Source organism: Rhinopithecus roxellana, chromosome 3 (assembly GCF_007565055.1).
Source record: "Rhinopithecus roxellana isolate Shanxi Qingling chromosome 3, ASM756505v1, whole genome shotgun sequence".
NCBI lineage: Eukaryota > Metazoa > Chordata > Mammalia > Primates > Cercopithecidae > Rhinopithecus > Rhinopithecus roxellana.
Window position 1 is genome coordinate 84,392,581 of NC_044551.1, and position 21,975 is coordinate 84,414,555.

At 43.4% G+C, this 21,975-nt stretch overlaps 1 protein-coding gene and 1 pseudogene across 5 annotated transcripts in view; both read left to right on the top strand.

The window, feature by feature from the left end:
* PDZD2 (PDZ domain containing 2) overlaps positions 1-8,867 on the top strand; it is a 485,800-nt gene extending 476,933 nt beyond the window's left edge. For all 4 annotated transcript variants that reach the window (XM_030927372.1, XM_030927373.1, XM_030927375.1 and 1 more), the window contains one exon: positions 6,045-8,867. In XM_030927372.1, the coding sequence (XP_030783232.1) occupies positions 6,045-6,211 (167 nt within the window). In that variant the 3' untranslated portion in view covers positions 6,212-8,867. The remainder of the gene's footprint in view (positions 1-6,044) is intronic.
* An 8,861-nt stretch (positions 8,868-17,728) lies between these two features.
* LOC115896567 lies at positions 17,729-19,482 on the top strand (annotated as a pseudogene). The gene has a single exon (XR_004056484.1). The product of XR_004056484.1 is annotated as a surfeit locus protein 6 pseudogene (transcript).
* The last annotated feature ends 2,493 nt before the right edge of the window (positions 19,483-21,975 follow it).

Below are 21,975 nucleotides of genomic sequence, written 5' to 3' on the forward strand. Positions count from 1 at the left end.
AAAGCCTTGTTAGCCAGGCAGAGTGGTACACACCTGTGATCCCAGCTACTTGGGAGGCTGAGGCAGAAGGCTTGCTTGAGCCCTCGACTTGGAGGCTGCAGTGAACAGGACTGCACCATTGCATTCCAGCCTGAGTGACAGAGTAGGATCCTGTCTCCAAAAAAAAAATAAAATTGAAACCTTGATATAATAAAGTTTCAGAATATAAAGAAGAAAATCTAAAAAGCCAAGAGAAAATTCTAGTTTGCTTTCTGTGTACAACAATCAGAATGGCCGCATGAATGCCTGGAGCCAACAACACCTTCAGAGGACTGAGGGAAAATGTCCATCACCTGAAAACACAGCACCCAGCTAACCTGTCATTCAATAGGGTAGCTAAAGTGGAGATATTTTAAGACACTCCTGAGAGGAGCAGGAGTGGCCACCTCCATGCTTGGTCACAGGACATGTAGCCTCTGTAATCCAAGGGGACACAACCCAAAAAAGCATGTGTGCCTGCGAACCAAAGGACCAGGGCAGACGCCAACTAAAGCAGCACATCGGCTGGGGAGGCCAGGCTTGGGGACCCCACACTAGAAGAAGCCACAGGAGAGATGACATCCTGTCATCTGTCTCCATCTCTTGTCTCTTGCTTTGCTCTGTCTCCAGCAAAGCAAGAATATGATGTCCTGGACAACTCAGCCTTTGTCTCTAGCATCTGGCCCCAAATCCGTGAAAACTGCTGTGGAAATGGATAGAGAAGTGTCAGTCCCACAGACTAGCACTTTAGATGCTCTCATGTGCAAGCCCGTGGTTTTGTTCCTGGGGAAAGCCATTCAAGTATTTCTGAATATTATACGGCAGATTGCACCTTTGGAAACTAGTGAGTCTAAAGATTTCATTATCTGGCCGGGCACGGTGGCTCATGCCTGTAATCCCAGCACTTTGTGAGGCTGCGGCAGGTGAATCACTTCAGGTCAGGATTCATCTTCTTATCTCGTATTTCATACTTACAGAGTAATTTCGTGAGTACAGTTTTTCTGTTCATTTTGTTTTCCTGTGTCTTTTAGCTCAAGCATTAGAAAACAATGTAGCAATACTGATTTCTTGAGTAAGGCTATTACAGAACAAGCATTTGAATGATTTCTTGAGTAAGGCTATTACAGAACAAGCATTTGAATCATAAAGAAATTTTTTTTGTTTTTTTTTTAAACAGAGTCTCGCTCTGTCACCCAGGTTGGAATGCAGTGCCACAATCTCTGCTCACTGCAATCTCTGCCTCCCAGGTTCAAGTGAGTCTCGTGCCTCAACCTCCTAAGCAGCTGGGATCACAGGCCTGCACCACCACACCCAGCTAACTTTTTGTATTTTTAATGGAGACAGGGTTTCACCATGTTGGCCAGGCTGGTCTCAAAGTCTCGGCCTCAAGTAATCCACCCACCTCAGCCTCCCAAAGTGCTGTGATTTACAGGCATGAGCCACCGCTACCCCGCCTGAATAATAAAGGAACTAAATGTCAGTATCTCTAAAGCTTTCTTTAAGGTCAGGGAGTTTATGAAAAAAATTAGAAAATAGTTATTTTTAAGCTCCTATATGAAGCTGCAGTGTACACTGTCACTAGTACAATTTTAAGCTGCTCCAAAATGTTCGTCTTTCATCATTTTACCAAATAACTCAGCAATAAATAAGCCAAGAAGTACAAAAATTAGAACTATTATTTGCCAATAATGACAAATTGTCTTCCTATATGTTCTTTCTGATTGAAAAAAATCTAAGAAAATGTCAAGCCAGGCCGGGCGCGGTGGCTCAAGCCTGTAAATCCCAGCACTTTGGGAGGCCGAGACGGGTGGATCACGAGGTCAGGAGATCGAGACCATCCTGGCTAACACGGTGAAACCCCCGTCTCTACTAAAAATACAAAAACTAGCCGGGCGAGGTGGCGGGCGCCTGTAGTCCCAGCTACTCGGGAGGCTGAGGCAGGAGAATGGCGTGAACCCGGGAGGCGGAGCTTGCAGTGAGCTGAGATCCGGCCACTGCACTCCAGTCTGGTCAACAGAGCGAGACTCCACCTCAAAAAAAAAAAAAAAAAAGAAAAGAAAATGTCAAGCCAATATAAATAGTTTGCAAAGAAGAATGAATTCACAATTAACATGCAGAGATCGGGCCGGGCGCAGTGGTTCAAGCCTGTAATCCCAGCACTTCGGGAGGCTGAGACGGGCAGATCACGAGGTCAGGAGATCGAGACCATCCTGGCGAACACAGTGAAACCCCGTCTCTACTAAAAAATACAAAAAACTAGCCGGGCGAGGTGGCGGGCGCCTGTAGTCCCAGCCACTCAGGAGGCTGAGGCAGGAGAATGGCGTGAACCCGGGAGGCGGAGCTTGCAGTGAGCTGAGATCCGGCCACTGCACTCCAGCCTGGGCGACAGAGCGAGACTCCTTCTCAAAAAAAAATAAATAAATAAATAAATAAATAAAACATGCAGAGATCAATAGAATTTTCTTTGTATCAGTAATAACCATTATTTTTAAATATCATACAAGAATTTCTTAAACATAAGAGAAAAACACATTTTAAAAACATACAGGGCCGAGGACGGTGGCTCATGGATCATGGATTTCATGCCAGCACTCTGGGAGCCCGAGGTGGGTGGATCACCTGAAGTCAGGAGTTAAGAGACCAGCCTGGCCAACATGGTGAAACCCCGTCTCTACTAAAAACATAAAAGTTAGCTGGGCGTTGTGGGGCATGCCTTTAATCCCAGCTACTCAGGAGGCTGAGGCAGGGGAATCACTTGAACCCAGGAGGCAGAGGTTGCAGTGAGCTAGGACCGCACCACTGCACTCCAGCCTGGGGTCAGAGAAGACTCCATCTAAAATAAAAGAAACATATAAAATGTTCGTTATATGGCAAAATTTATAAGCATATTCAAAAATAAGTTATTATAAGATATTTGCAATATATTTAATAAACAAAGGGTTGATACTCAGAATAGGCAGGGTACCGTGGCTCACACCTGTAATCCCAGCACTTTGGAGACCAAGGTGGGCGGATCACTTGAGCCCAGGAGTTCAAGACCAGTTTGGGCCACATGACGAGACTCCATCTGTACAAAAAATACAGAAATTACCCAGGTGTGGCGGCACGCACCTATAGTCCCAGCTACTCAGGAGGCTCAGGTGGGAGAATTATTTGAGCCCAGGAGGTCAAGGCTGCAGTGAGCCATGATTGTGCCACAGCACTCCAGCCTGGGGGACAGAGGAAGACCTTGTCTCCCAAAAAAAAAAAAAAAAAAAGGAAATTCCAGAATATATGAAGAACTATATAAATTCAGTAAGAAAAATACAAGAGAGAAAATTTGGGTAAAGAAAGCAATAGAAAATTGACAGAAGTTAAAACCTAGGTGGCCGAGAAACACAGGAAAATGCTCAAACTTAAATGTATTGGATGAAAATTAGAAATATTATAAATCATTCTTTTAATCTATCAAGTTGGCCAAAAATGAAAAATCTCATACGATAATGTGTTGGCAAGGATGTGGAGAAAGGAAAACACTCATTTTTTTTTCTCATGCAAGTATCTCCTGGTTAATCTCTAAGGAAAATTTTAGCAGTGCTTACAAAAATGGAAGCTATGAAACAATTTAAATGTCTATCTGTGGCAGAATGATAAAATATATTCATATAAAGGAAAGCTAAATAGCAGTTGAAAAAATAAATTACATCTCTATATATTAACTGGGACCAGCTCAAAAACAGTGTCGAATGAAAAAAAAGCCAAATGCAGATTGTGTACTGTGTGACACCAATTCATCATAAGCGTAAGGAACCTAAGAATGTGTTAAAAGCCATGCAAGACCTTTTTGGGAAAAAAGACATTTTAAAAAAATTTATGTGTAACTGGAGAGACAGACATATCCTGCTCAAATCTGTTAAGATTCGGTTTGGCCTCATGTAATAGGAAATCCAAAATAGCAGTGTTTTAAACGACAGAATTTATTTCTCTCTTGTGTAAAAAGTCCAAAAGCTGGCAAACCTCTTCTTTGTACAACACTGAAAGCTTCCTAAAGGAGCAGTCTCCAAGCTTTTTGGCACCAGGGACTGGTTTTGTGGAAGACAATTTTTCCACGGTGAAGGTTTGGGTGGGGGATGGTTTCGGGATGATTCAGGTGCATTACATTTATTGTGTACTTTATTTCTATTATCACATTTTAATATATAATGAGATAATTATACAACTCACCGTCATGTAGAATCTGTGGGAGCCCTGAGCTTGTTTTCTTGCAACTAGGCATCCCATCTGGGGGTGATGGGAGACACTGACAGATCATCAGGCATTAGATTATCATAAGGAACACGCAACCTAGGAACACGCAACCTAGATCCCTTGCATACGCAGTTCACAATAGGGTTCACGCTGACGTGATAATCTAATGCTGCTGCTGATCTCTCAGGAGGCAGAGCTCAGGTGGTAATGTGAGTGGTGGTGAGAGGCTGTAAATACAGAGGAAGCTTCACTCACTCACCCACTGCTCACCTGCTGTGCAGCCCTCCTGCCACCACTCTGCGGCCCGAGGGTTGAGAACCCCTGTCCTAGAAGACGACTTCATCTCGTTCAGTCCTTCTAACAACCTAGTAAGATAACAAGACAGATATCATCACCATTTTGCAGATGAGAAAACTGAAGTTTAGAGAAATCTGTAACTTGGCTGAAGTCACAGATTTGAGACCAAACCCAGTCTGATTGCTCCTTCAGTGTGCTGTTCTGGTTGCCTGGAACCTCCCATGTCCTGAGGCCCAAGCACTCACAAAATTCTTTTGTTTCACATAACCAGAGGGCCTTATTTAATATGCTAGAATAGAACATTGGGTACTACGTTAACACAAACATAATCGGTTCTTTGGTCCTTCCAAAAATGTATCTCAAGAAAAGCAAGGACTGGGGACCAAATCATTCTCCTGGGGCCCACTACAGGGCTGATCCTGGTGACGTCTCTCTTCTAATGTAACTGCCTCTATCATTAACCACAGAAAATGTTTTTGTCCTTGGGTGGATTTCTTCCAAGCTGTATTTTTATGACATAATATTTATTTCAATAATGACCTTCAGTAATATAGGATGAAATCGATATCATCTGCTCAGCCTTTTGAAGTCTAATCAAAATTTCTGAGAAAATTTTTATTTTCACACTTGGGAATTTTTCTTTCAATGCCATTTTTTCCCATAAGATGCCTCCATAGCTGGTGTACCTTTAGAAGTCTATGTGTGAGAACATAAATGGAGGGTTTACACTTGCATTTTTTCCAGAGCTCATACAAAGCTAGACAGAGCTATAATGTGAACATGCTAAACTCTGTAAGTAGTCCCCATGGTCACTAATGAGCACATAATCACTGATTCTCAGAACTTGCATGTATCAGCCAGTATCTGTTAACAATTAGAAGCTGATAGCCTGGGCAACATGGCAAGTCCCCATCTCTACCAAAAATATAAAAAAATAGCTGGGCATGGTGGTGTATGCCTGTGGTCACAGCTGCTCTGAAGGCTGAGGTGAGAGGATCGCTTGAGCCCAGTGAGGCAGAGGCTGCAGTGAGCCAAAACTGTACCACTGCACTCCAGCCTGGGTGACAGAGTAAGGCCCTGTCTCAAAGAAAAAAAAAAAAAAGAAGTTGAGCCTGCTTTTCTGTGTTTACTGGCTGTATGGATTTCAGCTGTTGATTTCCTTTGCCCAACTTTGTGTTGTTCTTGTTGGCTTGTAGTTCTTTAGTCTGGATATTAACCATTTGTTGATTAAATACATAGAAAATATCTTCCCCTTGTCAGTTCATTATTTTTATCTTGCTTATGTTTGGGGGGTGGCGGGGGGAAGGGCTAGAATTGAATTGTTTTATGTAGACCTGTTTATTTTTATGGATATATGTTTTTTGTGTTCTAAGAAATATTTCTCTATTCAATAATATATTATTTAGATATTTTTATCATTTAAAAGTTTTTAGTTTACTTAGGATTTTTGAATACTGTGAAACTGCCAAGCTATTATTGTTATTCTGTGTTTATTCTCGCAGGTGGTGCGGCTGAACAAGCTGGAATAATAGAAGCTGGAGATGAAATTCTTGCTATTAATGGGAAACCTCTGGTTGGGCTCATGCACTTTGATGCCTGGAATATTATGAAGTCTGTCCCAGAAGGACCTGTGCAGCTATTAATTAGAAAGCATAGAAATTCGTCATGAATTTTAAGAAACCAGAGTGACTTCTTTAAACCACAGTCTTCAAGACTGTGGTTTAGACACAGACTATAAAAATCTCCAAGCTTGTGCTTACACATGAAGCCTGACTTAACTGTATGTGCAACAGCAATGAAATTAACTCCAGAAGCCTTCTACCTGGATCACCCAGGCTGGGAGGGTTCCTTCGTTCCAGTGCCTGTCCCCTACCTTTATGTTTACTGATGGGGATACAAGAAGATGTGACACACCCTTCTTTATTTGAAACACTTAGCTAGACCTTTGCTTCCTTCTTGCCAGCTCTCCCAACATACCCAATCCTGGTGATTAGGGAACTAAAAGTCTGAGGGGGACACAAATGTCACACCTAAGATGACTATCATTTTATATGATTTTGTAAGTAAATGACAGAATGCTTTTAGGTACATTCAGTGGAAGGAGGAGCTGTAGGTCTGTATATGTTACCCTGAAAAGAGAATGAGACTTAAAAAATGAATTATGACCTGTTAGGCCGAGCTCAGGAATTGTCCAAAAATGAAAAAGCAAAATAGAGTATTTTTTAGTGAGTGTAATGTATAATGTACGTATGCAGAGTTCAACTCAATAGGTTGTTGATCACCATGAAGTATTGATCATTTTCTAAGAAAGTGTAAGCCATAAGGCTGTTTTACAGAATAGCACTTCTGATAAAACTGTATTAAATAGCCATGAGCTTCACTGCTTAGAGGGAGCAGAAAGGTCAACATCTAAAAGCACCTTACAACTAGTTTTTGAACCGGTCTTGATAAGTGCTTGAATTCAACACTGGTCAGTACCAAGAGCAGGCAAAAATATCACAGTCACTGGGTTTCCATTTCTGTATTTTATGCACTCCAAACACGAATTTAATCTTTAGAAATCAAGTATCTTTCTAAGTGTCCTTGGATTTATAGACAATATATTTACGATCCAAATAGAGGAGCTTAATGGAATCCTTTTAGGAGATTGGTTGGTTTCTTTCCTCTTTCCCAACATGTTTAAGAAATGTAACATTCTAAGTATTGGATCTCTTTTCTTGACCTAGTATAATGACAACTGCAGTGACTTAAGTTTTTGCTGTTTTCCTTTTCCTGCTTTGCAACTTCCTCCTTTTGCCAAAAATGTTTTCCTACAGAAGACTGTCGTGACTCACGCTGCTCGGGAAACTCACTCTGGCCACTCCTCTGGCGGCATGAGCTGCTTCCCAGTAGCTGTTCCCATTGGATGTTCCGTTCGTCGTCACATAGTTGGCTGTTCTCTCCTCATACTGTACCTTATTTTCTTAGGTAAATTCAAATCCTCATCGGGTCATAAAGAGGAGGAGAAACAGGGTGAGTCAAGGTAAAGGGGCAGAAATGTAGTTACAAGCCAGGTCTTCAGTGGCACAAACCAACCCGTTGAGTCCTGAGAATATGAGTGGAGAGTGCATTTGCCATACCTGTGTGCATGACACTAAGATTTTATGTTGGAGATACTTCTTTAAATAACCTACAGCTTGGGTCTATGGCTATGACCCCCAGATTCATGCAGGGGCTTTAGCCATCAGCTTTGTACATCATTTTTCTGAATGACCAATCCCACTTAAACATCTTCGAAGTCGGCCTAGAGAGGTCCTTCACGTGAGAGAAAAATAGCTGGCTTGTTTGAGTCCAGATTTCTCATCAACCGGCAATACAAAGGAAAATATAGTACACGAGTTAGTTTGAAAGGTCTTATTGATTTTACTTCTACTTTTCACTACAGTTACAGGTAGGATACTGTAGGAAGTCAGTGCAAGGTGCATGCTTGATTGTTTTTTCAGTTTCTGGGGTCAGTTTTGTGGTTTCTGCTTTCTTGCCTAAATGAAAGACTGTTTCAAGTCAACACTGAAAACTGCTTTTTGCCTCCACTGTTACAGCTGTGCCTAATAATAAGAAACGCACAGCCCTACGTGAACAGACAGGAATTTCTTGTGCAATGTGGAGCAAATGCAATGGTCTCCTTCCGCAAGTCCTTAAGCCTCATATCTGGAGTACAAGGGTAGACCTCTGGCTTACCACATACACTATGCTAAAGTCATCAGCCACTGCTACTACATCTTGCCAGAAGGTTTCCCTCGCCGACAGTTGAAATTTAAGGGAAGAAGCAAAAGCTAAACTGTCTTTGACCCTAAGATAGAAAACTGTTTGTCTTCAGTGTTCAAGGCATGACTAGTATTTCTAATTAGCCTAATAAATTCCCACACTTCCTGACGTGAACACTAATGGTATTGTCCTACTAAAACTGTCATTGTTTCTTTTTTTTTTTTTAACTGGTCAGTCATTCACAATAAGCTATGAGGGTAAATATGTGTTATAACAAGTAAATCGTAGTTGCAAGAATATACCATGAAGATTAAAGTAGGCTGGGTTTCACTTCCATCTTCCCACACACATCTCATTGAATTTGATGGTTGACTTAATTGGCACCGTAACTTTGTATGATATTATACATTATCCTTTATTTATGTAAAGTAAAATGCCTTATATATTAAAGAGTAAGTGCAATAATATGAAATAGCCTGTACATTTTAAAAATGTTGTCACCAAGTTATATAAATCCACATCTCTGTAAACAACCTTTTTTAAGTAATTTTAAAAAAATAAACACTCTGCTTACTACTTGATTTTTTTTTTTTTTTTTTTTTTTTCTATTTTGGCTGTTTTAGAGTAATACTGAGATAAGAAATGTTTATTGTCACCTCAATGAGTCAGCGGTACAAAGGCAACAGAACTCAAATTAGCCACCCTTTTCCAGGCCACACTCACAATCTTGACACAATCCAAAACTTTTCCACCTCTAAATCTTAAATTGAACATCCTATTCTTTTACCACACGCTCCTGGCCTGGTCACTTCCTCCCGTGTCTTCACTTCCAACAAGCCCTTGACAGTCTTCTCCCTATCAGAACTCCACCCTTCCATTCCCTTCTCAGACTAGAACCCTAGCGTAGCACAGCAAACTCTGCCCAGCCCACACAGGCTTAGATCCCTTGCCCCACTGTTCTGTCTTACCAGGTGATCCTGGACCCTTCCAAATAGCCAGCATCTTGGTTCCTATAACCCTATTCCTAGAGAAAAATCCCACAGCTAGACAGAATGCTGCTGCTGTAAATTCACGGTTTCCAGCCTTAACTGGACCCTTGCTGCCACTCAGCAGTTGTTTCCTTGTCAGTTGTTTCTCTCATTTTTCACAATAATGTTCTTTTTCTCAAAAACCCTACCTAATCACCTTCTGCCTCCTACTTGGATAATCTGGGATCCTACCTCACAGAGCTAAATAAAAAGCACCTATTTCGGTGCCCTAGATGGAGATACCAACTTACAGTAGCCCAAGGAAAAAGGCAAGATGATATCTTGCAGAAATCTTCAGAACAGGACCCAGCATGTGACCTGGCCTCAGACGGGAGGAACTCTGCTTCACCCAGCACTCTCCCCACTTCAGGTCTGTTTCTGCTGGTCACGGCATCCTAATCCCCAGTCCTTACCAGTTCTTTACCTAGACATCTATGGAAGCCATTTGCCATCATTTTGGCCCCATTCAATACCAGAGTTTCTCTGGACATACAAGCTGTTGCCTGCCTGATTTTCTATATACATCCCAAAACTGAAATTCTGATTGATTGGTTCCCTGCCCCTACTTGGGTAGAGCTTTTTCCTAGGAGACAGAGGGCTTGTTTGCATAACTCCCCTCCTCAAAACCCAATGAAATGAACAAATACAGAAGGAAACTCTAGTAGTTTTAAAATGGAAATAGCCACAAACCCATTATATGAAATGGAAGAGTACATACCATGTATAAGATCTAAAACCAGGTCGGGCATGGTGGCTCACTCCTGTAATCCCAGCACTTTGGGAGGCCAAGGCAGGCAGATCACTTGAGGTCAGGAGTTTTGAGACCAGACAGGCCAACATGGTGAAACCCCATCTATACTAAAAATACAAAAAAAATTAGCCGGGCATGGTGGCATGTGCCTGCAATCCCAGCTACTCAGGAGGCTGAGGCAGGAGAATGGGCCACTGCACTCCAGCCTGGGTGACAGAGCGAGACTCCATTTCCAAAAAAAAAAAAAAAGAAAAATCTTAATGCCAAACAGAAGGGGAACAATGAAATGGAATACAATTCTCTCCGACTGAGAGAGCATACGTGGCATGAAAGAGAGTTCTGAAGACCACCATCAAAATCCTTAACTTGGAGAAAGGATGAAGTTGCCTTTCTAACTGAAGTTGAGCCCTTTAAGAAGCAGGCTAAAGGCCGGGTGCGGTGGCTCACGCCTGTAATACCAGCACTTCAGGAAGCCGAGGAGGGTGGATCACCTGTGATCAGGAATTCAAGACCAGCCTGGCCAACATGGCAAAACCCCATCTCTACCAAAAATACAAAAATTAGCTGGGCGTGGGTGGCACACACCTGTAATCCCAGCTACTTGGGAGGCTGAAGTAGGAGAACTGCTTGAACCCGGCAGGTGGAGGTTGCAGTGAGCTGAGATTGCGCCACTGCACTCTAGCCTGGGTGGCAGAGTGAGACTCTGTCTGGAAAAAAAAAAAAAAAAAATGCAGGCTGAAACTGGAGTCATTTTCAGGCCTCAGAATGTTGGGAAGATGAGATTGAAGAAGAGAATCATTTTCATTTTCCCAGACACCTGGCGGTCAGTCTAAGCTGGTCAGAGGAGTAACAGGCGAGGAAGTAGCCTCCCTAATTCCCAGGAGACAGAGTGCTTATTTGCATAATTCCCTTCCTTAAAACCCAATGAAATGAACAAATAGAGAAACTCTAGTAGTTTTAAAATGGAAGTAGCCACAAACCCATTATATGAAATGGAAAACTACATACCATGTAGAAGATCTAAAACCAGGCTGGGTGCAGTGGTTCACTCCTGTAATCCCAACACTTTGGGAGGCCGAGGCAGGCGGATCACTTGAGGTCAGGAGTGGCAGGCCAGATTTGAGGGGAGCCCCCACCAAATAGGACCCTGCAATTAATAACTGATTCAGAAAGAGATTAGCTGCCCCAGCTCACCCTCGCCCTGTAAATGCCATGGCCACCATCACTCCACACATCCTCCTGATCCCTTCAAAACAGCTGAGTATCTCAAAAGACTAAAATCAGCTAGTCCCCAACTTTCTTCTCTTGTCCTAAGAGACGATTTGAACAACGCTTAAATACAGAGAGCTATAAGGGATCCACTACTGACCAATCTTGGGCAAATGGCAAGCTTAATAAAATTCACTTACCCCCAACTAAACAATCAAATTCAGCAAGGGTCCTACTTATGAATTCAGAACTGGTGAAGAGAAGGGAGGAGAAGACAGGGAGTGAAACACAATTATGCAAAAGGCAGATAAAAACCATAATTTGGAGGCCGGGTGCGGTGGCTGATGCCTGTAATCCCAGCACTTTGGGAGGTCAAGGCGGGCAAATCATGAGGTCAAGAGATCAAGACCATCCTGGCCAACATAGTGAAACCCCATCTCTACTAAAAATACAAAAATTAGCTGGGCATGGTGGCACATACCTGTAGTCCCAGCTACTCAGGAGGCTGAGGCAGGAGAATCACTTGAACCTGGAAGGCAGAGCTTGCAGTGAGCTGAGATCAAGCCACTGCACTACAGCCTGGTCACAGAGCGAGCCTCCGTCTCAAAAAAAAAAAAAAGTAAATATATAATTTGGAATATGACTCGGGAAAAGAAAATTCTAAATACAAACTCTTGTATTCTCAATATACTTAAGTAAATGTGGCTTCTAAGAAGCACAAGATCAAAAGAGCAATAAGAAAACTTGAGATTAATATAGATCTGGTAGAACTACAACTAAAGCAATCACCTTACCAAACCAAAGCCACATTAGAAGCAACAAGTCAAATTAAATTGTAGACATCTAAGTGACATTGAAGATGAACTTGAAAAATCCTGATTAAATGTTAGCTAATAGAATTCTACAGTACATTACAGAAAACATGCACAACTGATGTTAATTCCAGGAATATGTGAACAATTTGAAATTAAGAATCTATAGATGTAGTACATTACATTAACAGGACAAAAGAGAAAAAGAATCATCATGAAAGATGGCCACAGGCTGGGTACAGTGGCTCACACCTGTAAACCCAGCACTTTGAGAGGCCGAGGAGGGTGGATCACCTGAGGTCAGGAGTTTGAGACCATCCTGGCCAACAGGGTGAAACCCTGTCTCTACTAAAAATACAAAAATCAGCAGGGCGTGGTGGCAGGCGCCTATAATCCCAGCTACTCAGGAGGCTGAGGCAGGAGAATCGCTTGAACCCGGGAGGTGGAGGTTGCAGTGAGCCGAAATTGTGCCAACTGCATTGCAGCCTGGGTGACTAGCGAAACTCCGTCTGAATGAATGAATGATGTCAACAGACACATTAAAGCCTGCATCATGCTCTAATGGAGGAACTTCAGAAATATTCCCATTCATCAGGAATACACATGCGCAGGATGCTCAGAAGTATGATCGTTGAAAAGCAGTATTCTAAGGGCTGGTCGCAGTGGCTCACGCCTGTAATCCCAGCACTTTGGGAGGCCAAGGCGGGTGGATCACGAGGTCAGGAGATCGAGACTATCCTGGCTAACACGGTGAAACCTCATCTCTACTAAAAATACAAAAAATTAGCCAGGCATGGTGACAGGCGCCTGTAGGCCCAGCAACTCGGAAGGCTGAGGCAGGAGAATGGTGTGAACCCGGGAGGCGGAGCTTGCAGTGAGCCGAGATCACACCACTGCACTCCAGTCTGGGCAACAGAGCAAGACTCCATCTCAAAAAAAAAAAAAAGAAGAAGAAGAAAAAAGAAAAGCAGTGTTCTGGAGGTATAAGCCAATACAATTAGGTAAAATTTTATTTATTTTTTGTAGAGACAGGGCCTCTCTATGTTGCTGGTCTTGAACTCCTCTCAAGTGATCTTCCCACCTCAGCCTCCCAAAGTGCTGGGATTACAGGTGTGAGCCACTGTACCAGGCCCAATTATGTAAAATTCTAAAAAACAGCTATAAATAACAAAAGCAAAAAGTATTATGATTTGCACATGACAAAACTTGGGTACACATAAACACAAAAGTTCCAATTGAAAATCTATTAAAATAGTAGAATTCAGTATGGTGGCTACAAAAATTAACATTCACCAAAACAACAGCTTTTTTTTTTTTTTTGAGATGGAGTCTCACTCTGTTGCCCAGGCTGGAGTGCAGTGGCCTGGTCTTGGCTCACTGCAAGCTCCGCCTCCCAGGTTCACACCATTCTCCTGCCTCAGCCCCCCGAGTAGCTGGGACTACAGGCGCCTGCCACCATGCCCAACTAATTTTTTGTATTTTTAGTAGAGACGGGGTTTCACCGTGTTAGCCAGGATGGTGTTGATCTCCTGACCTCATGATCCACCCGCCTCGGCCTCCCAAAGTGCTGGGATTACAGGCGTAAGTCAACGCGCCTGGCTAGCTTTTCTTTTTTAAGACGGAGTCTCTCTCTGTTGCCAGGCTGGATTGCAGTGGCACAATCTGAGTTCACTGCAACCTCCACCTTATGGGTTCACACCATTCTCCTGCCTCAGCCTCCCAAGTAGCTGGGACTACAGGCACATGCCACCACATCCAGCTAATTTTTGTATTTTTAGTAGAGATGGGGTTTCACCATGTTGGCCAGGATGGTCTCGATCTCCTGACCTTGTGATCTGCCCACCTCAGCCTCCCAAAGTGCTGGGATTACAGGCATGAGCCACCGCGCCTGGCCAACAACAGCTTTTCTATAAATAATAACCAGTTAGAATATACCATGGGAGAAATACTCCATTATGAATGCCAGCAACTGAAAATATAAATTTATTCTTAGCAAGAACTGGCAAGACCTAAAAATATTATAAAACTCTATTAAGGGACATAAGAGATAACTAAAAAAGGGGGGGTAAATATATGTATAGCTTCTTGGACAGGATGACTCAATACTATAAAGATCTCAATTCTCCCCAAACTAATTTATAAATATAAGTCCAATCATCATCTCAAATTTTTTAACCTGACAAATTTATCCTGAAGTCCATCTGGTGGGATAAACACGTAAAAAGAGCCAGAAGAAATTTGAAAAGACAGAGTAAGAGAGGAACTGGTATGAAAATATTATCAGAAATCTGTAATAATTACAATGGTGGCTCCTTTACTATAGAACTAGACAGGCAAACCACTAGAACACAGACCCAAATACACAGTAATTCCAAATTCAACAAAAAAAAGGGGCATTTTAAATCAGCAGCAACAAAACAAAAACAAAACACCACGCATACACACACCAGTTATTCAATATATTCAAAAACTGGTGTTGAGAAAATTGGCTAGGTATTTTGGAGAGAGGAAAAAGCTAGTCCATTTGCAACAAAATCCCTGACATCAAAATAAAATTCCAGAGGGGTCAAAGATTTAAAAGCAAGAAAGGAAACAAAAACAAAAGCAATCCCAAAAAACCTAAATATATTGCTTTAATCATGAAGTGAATAAGCTCTTCTAAGTATGAAGCTAAATTCAGAATCTATAAAGTCACAGACTCACAAAATTGTGATTTAACCAGACTATATACAAAGTAAAAACTACAGGGGGCTATCCCAGTGGATTCGAGCAAGATGCAAGGAACACTGGCATAGTTTTCTATTCTCCACATATCCCCACTAACACACCCAGGAAACACACACACACACACACACACACACACACATACACAGTTAATACAGAAAAACACAGTAGACATCCACAACAAAACTAGATACAAAGGTATCCCCACAAACTCCAAAATATACAAGTGTGTGGGGATATGCCACCACCACCACCAAGACCAATTTGAAATCACCATCTGTACAAGAGAAGTAGAAGGAAGCAACACAGCATGTGATGGCCCCATGACCTCGCAAAATCACCAGGAAAACTCAGAGGACCAGCGGGACAGCAGCAGCTGGGCATGGAAGAGGTTTCATCTTCTCCTAGTGGGCAAGTGTGTGAACTCCATGATGAAGGCGGAAAGGGCGGGCTATGAACTCTCAAAACTCCATGCTAAGGAAAAACTATGGGAAATAGAATCCAAATTGAGCAGGACAAGAGCAGGGATGAAAAATAAGATTCAATTAAAAGAATATGAGGGGAGCAGATCCAGGTCTTTTCACTCCACAAAACAGAAGAGGGAGAAGCTAAAGTTACTCCAACTCAAGTCTCTCTCTCCTAAAAGAACACGAAAGGCAATTTCATGTAAAAAGGAGTAACAGAAGGTTAGATCCCATACAAAGTAGTTATAACAAAAAAGAGGCCGAGTCCAATGGCTCACACCTGTAATCCTAGCACTTTGCGAGACTGAGGCAGGTGGATCGCTTAAGCCCAGGAGTTCAAGACCAGCCTGGGAAACATGGCGAGACCCCTTCTCTACAAGAAATACCAAAAAATTAGCCAGGCGTGGTGGTGCATGCCTATGGTCCCAACTACTCAAGAGGCTGAGGTGGGAGGATCGCTGGAACCCAGGAAGTCAAGCCTGCAATGGGCCATGATCATGCCACTACTACACTCCAGCCTGGGCAACAGAGTGAGACCCCATCTCAAAAAAAAAAAAAATATATATATATATATATATATATATGAAACAAATATAATTCCTACAGACAACAAAAGCACAACAGAAAGCTATGCCCACAAAACCAATGAGAACTACAACTCAATACCTCAGAATGAGCTAAAATAAAATATATCAAGAAAATGACCTGGAATATGAATAATATAAACTGAAACCAGAAAGACTCAGAAATCAGGTATTAAAACTCAGGAAAGAAAATCTAAGATAATTTCAGAAAAGATGAGCCATGTGGAAACATCATTTCCAGTGAATAAACCACAGTAATGACTTAAGAGAAAGAGAAAAAGGGGACAAATGTCTAAAGATCAGTAAGACAGAGGAAAAAACCCCAGCAAAACGCACGATGGAAGATGAGTCCCCGAAAAGGAAAACCTGAACAAGGGACCAGAAGACTAAAAATTTTAATTTTCCTGAAATTGAGAATTTAAAAACGGTCAACACTACATGTTGAAAGATCATACCACGTACTTGGGAATACTGACCCAGAACAATCAAGACAAAAACACACTCTAGTAACATTAGAAAAATACCGGAGAGAAAATATCCCATGGGCATCCAGGCAAAAACAGCACGGCAATTATGAGAGAAAGAAAATCATTATCATATTATAATCCTAGTATTGTTTGCCAGCAATGCTTTATGCTAAGAACACACTTACCCAAAGAAAATGTGACTTAAGAATTTTATTGGCTGAGCACAGTGGCTCACGCCTGTAATCCCAACATTTTGGGAGGCCGAGGCGGGCAGATCACAAAGTTAGGCATTCAAGACCAGCCTGGTCAACATGGTGAAACCCCGTCTCTACTAAAAATGCAAAAATTAGCCAGGCATGGTAGCGTGCACCTGTAATCCCAGTTACTTGAGAGGCTGAGGCAGGAGAATCGCTTGAACCTGGGAGGCAGAGGTCGCAGTGAGCCGAGATCGCGCCACTGCACTCCAGCCTGGGCGACAGAGCGAGTCTCCCATCTCAAAAAAAAAAAAAAAAAAAAAAAAGAATTTTATCCAGACATACTGACTTTCAAGTAAAAGGCTACAGATAAACTGCCATCAGCATACAAAAATTCAGGACTATTATGCTCAAAAGCCCTTTCTGAAGAATGTAACAACAAATGAGCAAGGCAATCAAAATGCCTGGACAGGTAATGACACTGGGAATGGTGATGAGCACTAAATACGTATTTACATGAAGAGCTGAGACTGAAGGAAGGGTTAAAAGGAAAAGATTAAAGTATACAATGACTACATGTTCTTACAATGTAGATGGAGCCCAACTACAAAAAGGGTGGTGGCGGAGACAAACGGCACAAGCATATAAAAAAGGCTTATTAAAAACTCATTTTTAAGTAATCATATTGCTGATATAGTGCTGATACTATTACTTTGAGAATGTCATCTGCGGAAGCAAATGAATAACTATGTGATATTTTATCGTAATTTCCATCATTCTCGGTATGGAAAAGCAGAAGACAGAAAAACCCTACAAATTCTAAATTTGAATCTGAAGGTTGAGTAGGGTGGCTCACACCTAAAATCCCAGCACTTTGGGAAGCTAAGACAGGAGGATCACTTGAGGCCAGGAGTTCAAGACCAGCCTGGGCAATATAGTGAAACTCAATCTCTACAAAAAATTTAAAAATCAGCCAGGCATGGTGTCACATGCTTGTAGTCCTAGCTACTTGGGAGGCTGAGGCAGGAGGATCACTTGAGTCCAGGAGTTTCAGGCTGCAATAAGCCACGATCAGGCCATTGCACTCTAGACTGGGCAACAGAGTGAGATCTTGTTCTCAAAAAATAAATAAATAAATTTCCATCTGAGGCGCGCAGCGGGGAAGGTGTGAGTTGTGAACGGCCCGGGTCTCCGCCATGGCCTCTCTAACTCGCCAAGGACGCCTATCTGCAGAGCCTGGCCAAGAAGATCTGCTCCCATTCGGGCCCGGAGCAGCAGGCGCGGACGCGGGCTGGCAAAACTCGAGGCTCAGAAGCTGCAGGGCCCCCAAAAAAGAAAAGGAAGAAAACACAAAAGAAATTCCGGGAGCGGGAAGAGAAGGCTGCTGAGCACAAGGCCAAGTCCTTGGGAGAGAAGTCTCTAGCAGCCTCTGGGGCCAGGAGGCCTGAGGCAGCCAAAGAGGAAACAGCTTGGGCTTCCAGTTCAGCAGGAAACCCTGCAGATGGCCTGGCCACTGAGCCTGAGTCTGTCTTTGCACTGGATGTTCTGCGACAGCGACTGCATGAGAAGATCCAGGAGGCCCGGGGCCAGGGCAGTGCCAAGGAGCTGTCCCCTGCCGCCCTGGAGAAAAAGCGGAGAAGAAAGCAGGAACGGGACCGGAAGAAGAGGAAGCGAAAGGAGCTGCGGGCGAAAGAGAAGGCCAGGAAGGCTGAGGAGGCCGCGGAGGCCCAGGAGGCGGTGGAGCCAACGCCAGAGGGGGCCTGCACGGAGCCGCGGGAGCCACCGGGGCTGATCTTCAATAAGGTGGAGGTGAGCGAAGACGAGCCGGCCAGCAAGGCTCAGCGCAGAAAGGAGAAGAGGCAGAGGGTGAAAGGGAACCTCACGCCGCTGACCGGGAGGAACTACCGGCAGCTGCTGGAGCGCCTGCAGGCACGGCAGAGCCGGCTGGACGAGCTGCGCGACCAGGATGAGGGGAAGGCGCAAGAGCTGGAGACCAAGATGAAGTGGACCAACCTCCTATACAAGGCGGAGGGCGTGAAGATCCGCGATGACGAACGCCTGCTGCAGGAGGCCCTGAAGCGGAAGGAGAAGCGCAGGGCGCAGCGACAGCGCGGGTGGGAGAAGCGCACGGCCGGCGTGGTGGAGAAGATGCAGCAGCGCCAGGACCGGCGTCGGCAGAACCTGCGCAGGAAGAAGGCGGCCCGCGCCGAGCGCCGCCTGCTCAGGGCCCGCAAGAAGGGCCGCATCCTGCCGCAGGACCTGGAGCGCGCAGGCCTGGTCTGAGCCTTTCCCACCGGGGGTGCCGTCTCTGTCCTGGGAGGCTCCAGGGGACCCTCTGAGTCCTTGATGCGGGCTCTGTCCCAGGATCTCCACAGACCGCGGCCTCTGCGTGTGAGGGGGACACTGTCGTGCTCTGCTGAGTTGTGAGGGCTCAGATCACGTGTGTGAAAGAGAATGTTTCTGCGTCATCCTTGAAAACAGGGTCTGGGGCCTTCAGACCCAGGGAAAGGGCGAGCCACACTGGGGCCCAGCCTGCTTTCCTGGGCCCGAAAGCTTCCCCGAGGTTTGCAGGGTCAGGGAGGAGGAACGGTGGGGGTGGGCAGTCACTGCCCCTTCCCCCCTGCCTGTGTTCTCAGGAGCCACAGGACAGAAGAGGGTGGCCTCTGCTGCCGAGCCACGTTAGTCCGCAGCTGACTAGAACAGAGGACAGCCCTGAGGTGTGGCGTGTGGGCACCTTTCACTCGGGAGTGGTGGGAGCACGTCCAGGCGTGATGCGTCCTGGGGCAGAACGCCACGTCTCCTCCCCCTTCTCTTGGCTTCTGCCTGTTGGGGTCTCATTCCTTTCTGTTCCTCAGTGCCTCTGGGCGGCATTTCACCTCCGAATTCAGAGGGAGGGAGGGAGCAGTACCTTCCCAGAGTCCACGCGTGTGAGTTGGGTCAAGTGCATTGGCCCAAGGGAAAGACAGAGTAAAAGCTGGAGAGAGTGAAGTGAATGGAAGATACAAAATGTAATGGAAGAATTAAATCCAAAGCTCCAGGCAATCAAAATGAATGCAGGTTGAATAAACTCAGGTGAATTTTAGTGGCACGTGGATGATAATGCTGTAAATAAAATTCTTTTGATGAAAAAAAAAAAAAAAAAAAAAAAAAAAAAAAAAATTTCCATCTGAATCATCAATGTAGAATCATGAGGCACCTTATTTTTTCATTTTTTTATTGTGGCAAAATATACATGAAGTTTACCATCGTAACTTTTTTAAGACAGGCTCTCACTCTGCCACCCAGGCTGGAGTACAGTGGCGCAATCTCAGCTCACTGCAACCTCCACCTCCTGGGTTCAAGCGATTCTCCTGCCTCAGTCTCCCAAGTAGCTGGGATTACGGATTACAGGCACCCACCACCATACCCAACCAATTTTTTGTATTTTTAGTAGACACAGGGTTTCACCATCTTGGCCAGGCTGGTCTTGAACTCCTGACCTCGTGATCTACCTGTCTCAGCCTCTCAAAGTGCTGGGATTACAGGTGTGAGCCAGCGCGCTTGGCCCATCTTAACCATTTTTTAAGCACACAGTAGAGTGACGTTAAGTCTACTGACATTGTGTAACCATCACCATCCATCCTTGCAACTTTTTTTTTCTTTTTGTTTGAGACGGAGTCTCGCCCTGTCGCCCAGGCTGGAGTGCAATGGCGCGATCTCGGTTCACTGCAACCTCTGCCTCCCGAGTTCTAGCAATTCTCCTGCCTCAGCCTCCCGAGTAGCTGGAATTACAGGCACCTGCCGCCACACCCAGCTAATTTTTGTATTTTCAGTAGAGATGGGGTTTCACCACATTGGTCAGACTGATCTCAAACTCCTGATCTCAGGTGATCCACCCACCTCGACCTCCCAAAGTGTTGGGATTGTAGGCGTGAGCCACTGCACCCAGCCCCATCCCTGCAACTTTATCTTCCCGCACTGAAACTCCGTGAGGTACTTTTTATAAACACATACATACACCACACAAACACACATACAACTTTCCCCCAGAAGCAATGACCAAGGCAGTAGTAACAGGTATTCTGAAAGCCCAAATTATGGTCTTGAAATACCATTTCATGCTCTTTTAGCACGCTCTTTTAAACCATGGCTTGTTGGGAAAATAGATGATTCCAGATACGGGGTAGGAAATATACAAAATGAACCTGAAACATCTTGCCATACCAGGAGGTTATCAAAGACTACTAAAACTATCAAAAGGACTCCAGATCCTTGAAGAGAGTTCCGCTGGTCAAAGATAGGACATTTGGGGCATTATTAGGGCTAATAACTGTAGTAGATCAAAACACATAAAAGAGTGATTATTCTATTACACTAAGTGAAATAAGGCACAAAAAAGACAAATATTGTATGATCTCGCTTATATGTGTAATCTAAAAAAGCCAATCTCATAGAAAAAGAGTAGAAAAATGGTTACCAGAAACTGAGGGAAAGGGGAGAGATAGGGAAACAAATGTTGTTCAAAGGATACAAAGTCTCAGACTGGAGGAATCAAGTTTTGTGATCTATATTGCATTGCATGGTGACAACAGTTAATAATAATGTATTGTGTGCTTCAAAATTGCTAAAAAGGACTATTTTTAGTATTCTTACCATAAAAAAGTAAGTTGGTAAGGTGATGGTTATTTTAGTAAGCTTGACTGAATCTCAAATGTGTACACAGACTAAAACATTACATTATACACAATTATTATTTGTCATAATTATTTGTATTATGTACAATATACACAATTATTATTTGTCATAATATAAATATACACAATTATTATTTTTCAATTTAAACAGAATGTGTTTCCACAAGTTAATAATACTTTAAAAATTAAAGTTATTTTTGGCGGATGCCAGGGAACCAGCTGTATTTTAAAAATAGGTAAATAAACTGTAAGAATTATTCTACCTTCCCTCTATGAATTATAGTAAAATGTAATGCAGACATCTCTTTATAGAAATATTCTAGCTAATAAATAATAATAATTAAAATATCGCTTTGCAACCCCAATAAATCACAGGATCTAAGAATTGAACAGCAAGGCTGCTAACCTCACAAAAGGAGAACATGAGACACTGTGCCTCCTGGTGGAAGCATACACCACCACTGATTAAATAGTGTTGCCTACACAAACAAAGCTGAATCTAAGCCCCTGGAGCCACCAATTCTTGGGAAATGCAGTGTATAAGTCAAAGAAACACCTTAAATCACACCATGTGGAAACCATCAACAAAATCCAAACTTTTGAAAGATCTACAGTAGACAAATGATCCAATTTCATCAACAAATATTTTGCAAAGGGAAAACAAGAGCAAGATAGGGGGAAGAACCTACAGATTCAAAAAAAACTTAAAAGACATATCAAATGAAACAATACAATACAATTAAAGATGCACACTGGGTCAGGACAGTACTTACTCTTACGAAG